General features: G+C 42.5%; 1 protein-coding gene across 1 annotated transcript in view; it reads right to left on the reverse strand.

Annotated features, from left to right (window-relative positions):
- The window catches only part of ryr1b (ryanodine receptor 1b (skeletal)), a 135,826-nt gene that overhangs the window by 44,168 nt on the left and 81,658 nt on the right, over window positions 1-10,000 (reverse strand). The window contains exons 73-80 of the mRNA XM_080429605.1: window positions 8,321-8,491; window positions 7,810-7,869; window positions 7,441-7,575; window positions 5,797-5,909; window positions 5,242-5,338; window positions 4,188-4,300; window positions 3,874-3,925; window positions 3,152-3,235 (exon numbers count right to left, since the gene is read on the reverse strand). Of these exons, the coding sequence (XP_080285731.1) occupies window positions 3,152-3,235; window positions 3,874-3,925; window positions 4,188-4,300; window positions 5,242-5,338; window positions 5,797-5,909; window positions 7,441-7,575; window positions 7,810-7,869; window positions 8,321-8,491 (825 nt within the window). The remainder of the gene's footprint in view (window positions 1-3,151; window positions 3,236-3,873; window positions 3,926-4,187; window positions 4,301-5,241; window positions 5,339-5,796; window positions 5,910-7,440; window positions 7,576-7,809; window positions 7,870-8,320; window positions 8,492-10,000) is intronic.

Consider the following 10,000-nt stretch of genomic DNA (forward strand, 5'->3'; position numbering starts at 1 on the left):
CACAAACACACAAAGCACACACACATGACCTGGCACAAACTAGACCTGCGTGACACTGGTGGAAGACATATTACTTTCTGCTTTTTGGGGGGATATGAATGCTGTGATTGTAATAATGCCTGAATCTGTTTTTGCTCAGTTTTAAGTGTGATGTAATATCTTTGGGGGGCTTTTGTTTGTACTCTCCTTAGGACCTATTGTATGAGTTAGCAGTGACATGGTACTATAATATAGACACGGGGAATAGGGAATTGACATAATGACTAAATGGGGGGGGTGGGGGGGTTGAATCTACCGAGGGAATATATTGCAAACTCACTTCCAGGTGTTGGGACTACAACTTGTAACACTATTTGGAAATGTTAGAATTTTGATTCATTGGAGCGTAATTGTGCAGCTCCAGTCTGCGCTCAGACACACGCAGACACACACAATCATGTATTCTCTTTCTATTGTAACACATGTATTAGTGGTGGAGGTCGTTATAGACAGCTCTTCATTTGTCAGCGGAAGCAAATGTTTGACTATACGGCAAGCAGCAGGGCCCATCTACTCTCCTCAGACCGGACACACAGTCTGATCACACACTCCTATATTCCAGTACAGTAGTAGACTAGAATCTCGACATCACTGACAGCATGCACTCCAACAGTATGGCTGTTTGCTTCTTATTAAAGCTCCCTAGCACTACTTTGGGTATAGGTGAGGTGGTTTAGAATGAACCAAAAGGTTACCATGGGAATTTATGTGTCCTTGATCAATGCGCCGAACCTGTTCATTTAACATTGAAAGTGTTAACTTAATTCTCCAGATGTTGTTCACTTTGGTGGATCTGGATACAAAAAGAGTCTACTAAATATCTCAAATGTAAATTACATGTGACCAGTTTTAGGGACTCCTCAGAAAGGAATAATTATTACCTATAAGTCATTATCGAATAAGCTGTGTAACTAATAAGCCTGAGGTTTTAGAAATGAGGACATCCCTGTCAAATAATCTTTGATCTATCATAACGCATGAGGAGCTAAAGGCTTTCTATAGTGAACTGGCAATTGTGACTAATCTTAAAGTATACGTGTAACTGCAATGGAAGAAATGTACTTGACCTTGGATATTATATTACAATGTTATAGACAACCATCCTGTTGACAAAAAGAGATTAATACACATAACCCACCCATAGCACACAATGCCAAGGACCCAACCAGAAGCATTCTATCTACACCACCACCCCCCACCCCTCACCCTTAGCACCCAACCCCCCGCCCCCTTCCTACCCTATCCCACCCACTCCCTACCCCCTGATTGATATAGGACGATCGGTCTCTGGGTACAGAGGTCCTGCTTGTATGGTGTTTATTGGCTAGTATGTGTGTGCGCGTTTGAGTCTGTGTAAAAGTGCTTGAGTGCTTGGTTGTGTGTGTGAGTGTACGCATGCACGTGTACAAAATTGTCTGCTCGTGTGCATGAGTGTTTGGTTGAAGGAAATGGAGTCTGTCTGGTTGACTGTGCAAGGCTTTTACTGTAGTCCTGGGTGAGTACAGAGAGGCAGACTTGGTACAGTAAGTCATCGAGGTCCAATGCAAAATAAAGACAAACAAAATCGACAGGTTGCCCCGAGGAGAGTTGGAGGTTATTGTCTCAAACCAGACGTTAATGGATGAGTTGAGGTCATGTGAGTAGAGGTGAGTAAGACTCAGAAAACAGTGATGTGAGTCGAGGTTTTTTGCAGAGTGTGAGGTTTTGCCCGTCGTTTGCATTTGTTGCATGTCAGGTTATGAGATGGGACAACAGATTGTGACGTCTTCTTTTGTGAGCGCCGTATAAACATCTCTCAATCAGCCAAAGGGATATCCCCCCTGGCCAAGGGAGATGTCAGGCTTCTGGGCTACAGGCAAGGATACTCTGTTACAATCGCCCCTTTTTGGTCTCTCCCACATACCAGGAATCCCGAACCGATTGAGCCCCTAATTAACCACCTTGATGCAAAGGCAGGTCTCCCACATGGGAAACAAACATCTACTGCTGAACCAAAGGGGAATCCCCCTGGTCAAGATTGTAGATATTAGGCTCCTGGCTACAACTAGGGATATTATGCTACACATGTTCAAAAATGTTGTGACGTGCCATTGCTGAATCAGCAGACAATGAGCCGATCGGCCTATGTCAAGCTACTGTACTGTTGTGGAAACAACAATAACCATAACGACGCCTGTTCTGTCTGGTTATTACACGCGCTGCTCTCCAACACTGCGTTAATTGTGGCACAAAATCCCGGACACAGCCTGATCTTTGGTTTTTAAGGCAAGGCCTAAGGGACTAGCCATCTAGAAGAGCGTTTGATGTCCGTATAATACGATATGTATGTCCCCCAAATGTTTGCGTGTCCTTGTTAATATTAACCAGGTTTTTTACCTAGGAAGTAATAAATAAATTGCGCATGTAAAAATGTTCAGAATTTCCACTGAAGAAAGCTTTATAGTTGACGCTTTGCGAAAACAACGATGCTAAAATCCAGAGTTACCTACAACTACAACATAGCACTTTCATACATACATCATATTATCCATGCCTGACTTTTGGAATCTTTCACGGAAGAATTACCAGTGATTAATATTAAGTGATTAAGAGTGCGTGCCATTGTCGTGCAACTAAGTGTAACTTACTATAGACTTTTAGAGACATTTATCACCCTATCATTTATCGGAGTCCCATGACTCATTCTAAAAACTTTGGACGGGACGGCCCCTCAGGGCTTTTTTGACAAGACATTTATTTAGTTGTCTTTAGCTGCAAGATCTCTCTGCACTCAGGTCTCATGCAATTTAGAATGGGAGAAGGAAAACAGAAATTAATTGATCAGACATTGATCGGACATTGATCAGACTACAAGACGACAAGAGGTCCAGCAAAGGAATGCACGAGTCAGTCCACCGCATTGCCGGACAGAGAGACAGAGAGAGACAGAGTGGTGTGAGTGAAGGAGAGAAGGAGAGAGACGGATAAAGAGAGACAGAAAAGAACAGGACAGTCATGTGACAGCGAGGGGGGATGTGCGGGTGTGTGGTGGCCTGGTGTGGTCACTCGTTGCGTGGGGGGAGCTGCGTCATCGGCTGTCTCCCCTGTCCCCCTTCCCCTGGCCCCCCCATACCATCTCTGTCTGATTCTGTCGCACCTCAAAGGAAGACTCCTCCCCCTCCTCTCCACCTTCGTCCTCCTCACCAATGTGGCAGCTCTGCGGGGAGACAACAACGACAACACACAAGATGACAATGGTGGCAACAGGCCACATTGGTTCTTTGCATGTTGGTTCTTTGCAGATTATGTCTGTTTGAAGTTAACTTTATAAAGAGCACACCGTCTTACACTTAGAAACTAATTATTTCATGCAACATTTCGGTCAAATGACCTGATGAAGGTTGACCGAAACGTTTTATGAATAAGTTAACTTGATGCTACTGTACGTTCACACACAAGTGGCTACAAACAACAAAACGGCAGAGTATGACCCAATACTGTACATTTGCTGCCAAGACACTGTTGACGTGTTGCTCAAAACAAACTGCATAAATGAAAAGGGTAGGATTAAATAGCAGAGGTAACTGGTTAACAACAAGAATGAGCTTTTCTGCCATTTACGGAACGGAAGGCAGGAATTGTGGGGAAAGAGAAGGAGAGTATAAATGGTCATGGTGAAACAAAAAAAAGGATTGATTGATGCTTCACTGCATCATTGGAGTGCTGAAAAGAAGTTGACACCAGCGCAACTTTGATCGGTAGTGCAATTGACTGTTGCTTTTTTCACCACTAGTGTGAAGTGAACGCAGCATGAGGGTTTTATCTGATGAGAAGTGGTGAGCGAGGTCCTCTTACCTGTGCCATAATATGAGCATAAGACATATAGAGGTAGTCAATGTCCAGTTTACTGAAAAGAAAGGAAGAAAACAGAACAGAACTTGTGATGAGCATCAGACTGAAGAAGTTAGAATGTATTTTCACACTTCCAGACCCAGAGTGGAGTCCAGCATGCAGAAAGATCAAGACGACAAAAGCAAGCATGGGTCTTAACTACTTTCAACCTAGAGTTTTGTGTGAGCTTGTAGATCAGCTATTTTTGCTATTCCTTGTACGACTAAGTATAATAGGGCTCAAGTGGTTAAAGCTGCCATCATTCAGAGTTGCCTTACGTCTTTTCTGTGAGCGCGGTGCGGCTGAAATGAAGAATGAGCTGGTGCAAGGGGTCAGGCTTCGCCTCTCTCTCCTCTTCCTCTTCATGCTCTTCCTCCTCCTCCAAGGCTTTCTAATCATTGAAGACACAGGCACAGTAGGGATTAACACACAATTCAGAGCAAACACCTGCTTCCTATGCAGAAGAGGCTGGCGATATGCCACCACGGTTCAAGGTCATAGTGAACGATGCTAACCTGGACTGGCTTACAGACGCCTACAACACTCTAAAAAATCTTTGTAATAATCTAAACCTTTCTCAGTCCCAACGAGGCCCAATATCAATAATCCAGTAAGATCCTCTCTATTGGAAATAATTCTAACCATTAAACCGCACAAATACAAATGGTGTCCTCCCTCCACTTGATTTCAGTGATCCCTGTCCAATAGCCTGTATCAGAGATACGAGACAACACAAATCTCAGCATCGGGTTATAGTTCAAATAAAATCTAAAAGTTTTAATGAAGGAGCTTTTATACACGATTTGTACCTCAGTGATATACTCAACACGTCTTCTATTAACGACCCCCACTTAGCCTTAAACACTTTATTTTGGTCTTTAATTCGATTGCTGATAAGCATGCTCCCTTTAAAAAGCTTAGAGTGAAAAACAGGAGGAATCCCTGGTTCTCTTCTGATATCTCAATGGAGCTGAGAGCCAGGGATATTGCATGGAAAAAAGCACGTACCCCTGGCTTAAGATCTGATTGGCAAAAATGTCATCTTATCCGGAATAAATGCCTTGCCAAGATTCACCACAGTTTTAGAATTCTCTACAATCAGTTCTAAAACTGGAGAACTTCATTTCACTTGATCGCTTTACATTACTGGGGAGGAATACTCTGAGATCTAACTGTACTTGTATATTCTGAAATGTTTATTATCCTGTAATGTATCTGTATTTATATTGTATGCTTTGTACACTGTAATCAGGGCATCATAGGAAAAGAGAGCTGGCTCTCAATTGACCTTCCTGAATAAATAAAAGGTGAAAGAAAGAACGCGTGACTTACCGACAAGTCGTCAATCATTTTATCTTCAAACTTGTAGCCCTCCGTCCCAAGCCAGTTACGTTTGTATCCATCCAGGAACATGTTGGCCGCTCTGTGCCTGAGGGGAGAAAACATTTAATGTACATTTCATGTACATACTCTATAGATAGACACACACATTCTGTATATGTGGACATACGGTTAATTGCTAACCTAAAAGCCCTTGCACAGGGTCTGATGCAGGTTATTTTTTTGGACAATCACTTTTTAACACATCTGAAAAACGCACTGGGTTAGACTGAAAATGAAATGTAGTGTGCAAGAGGTCATAGAGAAGAGAAGAGAAGCGTGTTGTGTGTTTGTTAAAATAAATTGTTGTCTGTGTGCAAGGGCCATAACCCACCCCCTCTATGTTTTGTATTTGCAGAAACGTTCGGACGTTCGGATGAGTCACAACTCCAATACACAGAAGACAAAAGGTAGCACAACAATGGGATTTAGGTTCAAAATCGGTGAAGTTTCCCTTTGTCTATGTTTTTTATTACTGTGTGGGATGCATTAGTTAAGAACAGTTACCTGGGGATGTTGTAGAGCGGGGTCATCCTGAAACAAGCCACCACAGCCCTGCGTCGCTGTTTAGACAGCAGCTTGTGCCAAACCATCTTCTTTGACTTGTAGGGATGCTCCGTCTGACAGGAGAAGACAAATATGCCATCATGTTATCTGCTCTACCAAATTTCCTGAGAACATATAACTACAAGTACAGACTAGGGATGTTTGATATTGACTTTTTTACCCATATCCGATATACCGATATTGTCAAACTCCTAATTTCCGATACCGATATCAACCGATACCGATATATATATATATATACCAAAAGTCAACTAATTGTCAGGTAACAACATCACATATCTAATAAAATAAAATAGCTATAATATCAATATAACATTTTATAAATCTAATATAATACAGTGATGTTGTTACGTTTCAATAAAGTGAGTCCCGGGACTCACTGGTGGTCATTTGAATGAGTCCCACTAATCTTAGATAAGATGTTGGCCTATTCGACAGTGCAGAAGCATAATTGCTCCGATGCATATAACATTAACGAGCGTCAGCTAGACACAGACACACACCTGCCCTCTGCAGTGCTCTAATTTGAAAGTGACTGGAGTCTGTCTCATTTCTCTGCAAAAGCCCTTGAATATGATGGAATATGATTAAGGATTACTGTGACTATGGTAAGCTCACATTTCATATCACACACACCATACGGTAAGAACTCCTGTAAAAAAAAAAAAAAAAATATATTTTCCTTATGCTTACAGTATATCTTCCGATAATATCAGGAGGCCGATAATATCGAACATCCCTAGTATAGACTAAATATAATGCCATAATCTTGGTTTGCATTTTAATTAAACATTTAGTTTTTCCCATTATTTCAATAAATTATTGATTCCTAATTCAGATGAGAAATGTGAAATGTGTTCACCTGTTTTCTCAACACATTCTCACTCCCAAGACGGCAAACGGGTGACTTCTTGGGATGAATTTGACCAAACGTCAAACGTTTGACTGGAAGGGGGTACCCGTGACAGCACACGTTGACCAGGGGGGATATGATACGTGTATATACAATTCTGTCCCTATCGGGACATAAGTCTAACGGCGCTGAGTCGGACTTCGCAATGCTCGGCATGGCGATTCGCTCGCCTCACGGCTCACTCTGCGGTGCCTCTCGTGGCTCAAGTCCTCTTTAGACAGCGCGCCTCCATAGTTTTAACTGTTTTTTAGCTGACCCCTTTTACGTCTTGGGTTTCAGAATGGCACTTCTGCATTCCTGGAGTGCGGAAGTGCCCGGGACGACGCCAGATGACTGGAAGGGTACCCCCTTCCAGTCAAACGTTTGACGTTCCCAAGAAGTCACGATAGGCTGTTTGGGGAGTGAGAGTGTGTTGTTTTTCTTTTTGCAGATGATGTGTATGCCTTTCTTTTTTTCTTTCTTTCTTTCCTTCCTGTAATAATTAACTGGTCTATATCCGCCTTCATCTCTTTGTTCTTCATCCTTGTGAACTGAACTGTGTGTGTGTGTGTGTGTGTGTGTGTGTGTGTGTGTGTGTGTGTGTGTGTGTGTGTGTGTGTGTGTGTGTGTGTGTGTGTGTGTGTGTGTGTGTGTGTGTGTGTGTGTGAGTGCGTGCGCATGTGTGTACTCACCACCTCAATGTGGTAAAGGACGGCAGATACCTCCTGCACTCTTTTCACCACCTTCTCAGGGTCCTCTGCGTCTTCAGCCTTCCCAGACATCTCCTTGTAGAGCGCCATCTGCCAGCGCATGGCAGGGTCCTCCACCTGCACCACCACCAATGGTCCAAACATCAGTAACATGCACTGATACATTTTAAGTCATTTATACTCTGTAGTACACCAGTATTGTTTGTCATAAAGCGACACCAGCTTACTATGGAGTATAAATTAGATCTGCAATCCGGAAGTTTCATGTTCTACCCGGGATTTGAACCGAAAGGGTATAGTACACAGTGAACAGTTCAAAAACAACAGCAACAAAAAAGCAGGCATCCTCACTTTGCCCTGAAGATGCAGGTTATTCTGCAGGAACTCTCGCACCTCTTCATCTGTGTCTTTCTGCGAGGGAAGACATTCATTTTAACACACTACTACATGCACAGAACAAAAACGACACATTGGATCAACAAATTTCCCCCAAATTTCATAGGTTTTCTCAAATGAAAAATTGTTCAAGTGTTCCATAGTTTAAATACTACTAATATACTAATACTAATACTCTGCTATTTTCAGCATGCAACCAAGTGTAAAATCAGCCATTACGACGCCATCAAGGCCTGCCAAAATATTTTTTTGTCGACAAAATCAACTGTAGATTTAGTCGACTAAAATCTTATGATATTTAGTAGACTAAATCTCAAACTTTTCTGATGACTAAAATATGACTAAAACTAAATTCCATTTTATTCAAAAGTCTATGACTAAACTAAATCAAAGTTTGCTGTCAAATTAACACTGCCCTCCTGGGCCCTATAACAGCTTCCATTCAGTTTACGTCACGTCACAGTACCAGTGAGTATCTGATCTTGGCCAGGTTGATGAGCTCCTGGTCAGCAGGGGAGCACATGTTCAGTCCGATGGGCAGTAACTTCTTAAGGGCCGCCACGATGAGCGATGTCTGCACAGAGTAGCGGTCCCCACGCTTCTTCTTCTTGGAACGTTCTTCACTCGACCCTCCGGCCTAGAAAGGGTGGGGGGGGATACAGTAAGCTCACACTGATCGCTGAAGGCTAATTTATACGTTTGCTCGAGGAAAATAGCGGAACTTCAAATGAAATAATGCGCACGTTTTTTTTTTTTTCAGTTTGAGATCTGTTATTTTCCTCTGGCCACACGGTAAATAAGCGCTCCAGCCACATGCCTAACAAGTCGCAACTTACCTTGGTCCGCAACCCTTTTGTTAAGGTTTAGGGATGCTAGTGACATGAAAAAGCTTCGAGGGGGATTTAAGATTAATTTATAGTCCATCACACGAGTGTGCCACTTGCCAAAAAGAATTGATCTACAATCTAACAACGTGTCATGTCGTGGCGAGGTGCATTGTTAGCTTGTAGAGCACTTTTAGTTTTTTTCTACAAACTAACAATCATGTCATGTCACAACACTTTGTTAGCTTGTAGATCAGCTATTTATGGCAAGCAACATGGTCGTACTGAAGAGAATAAATTAAGCTACATGATTAGTGGTGTCCAATCGTGTGCAATGCAAGTTTTCACGTCAACACTACAGCAGGAGATTTCACTACTAGCACACCTTTAGCCAAACCTGATGCTGTAGCGTTTGGTCATATAGTGTAAAAACCTGCATATTCTCAACTCCTGAATGGACATATAGATCTACGTATGCGGTAGAACTACTCCTTACATGAATTATGATGATGAAAAAAAACAGAAGACGTTGGAAGGATAAAACATGTCTTCTTTCCCCCCTACGTTCATCATGTCAGCTTTGGGAATGTTGTTGTTTTTCCCACGCAATGCCACAGCATGCTAAAATGGTACAAAAGTGAACCCACAACTGAAATGACAATCAACCAGCATCTACTAAGCTACTGCAGTCTCATTGCCCCTAAAAAGCCTTTGAAATATGGGTCAAAAGTGCAGCTAGGTCCACATGGGTGTTTCAGGTGTAGCATTGCTGCTTCAGCTAAGAACACACAATGCAGCCTGTGTGTTAGTAGTGCAGTGGCCTTAGATAGATAGGTCAAACATCCTATCCTCTGCACAGCACACGGACACAGCGGAGCCCTTCTCACACACTCCTCTTCCTCACACATATCAAAGGTCATTACTGACTGTTGTCTGGCCTCTCACAGCACTCGCCCTCTGCCCTGTGTTATAGAATGCATGAATGCTTCAGTGGTGTATTCATGTGTACATGTGTGTAAGCGACTGTGCGCTCATGTGTGGGTGCGCATATGTATGTATGTGAGTGAGTGAGTGAGTGAGTGAGTGAGTGAGTGAGTGAGTGAGTGAGTGAGTGAGTGAGTGAGTGAGCGTGTACTATATGCTTTTTGATGATTTTTCTTTTAGGCTGATATTGATATCCTATGATTTACCAAACATAATGGCCGACTGATACAAGCATGTACAGTATTATATATAAAATAAAATAAAAGTAGTTCAAATACATGGTGCATGGTGTTGGTGGTGCCTGCTCTGTGGGCAGAGAGCGGTATTGTAAAGATCAG

Source organism: Gymnoscopelus braueri (assembly GCF_963280865.1).
Source record: "Gymnoscopelus braueri genome assembly, chromosome: 5".
In the NCBI taxonomy this organism is placed as follows: Eukaryota; Metazoa; Chordata; class Actinopteri; order Myctophiformes; family Myctophidae; genus Gymnoscopelus; species Gymnoscopelus braueri.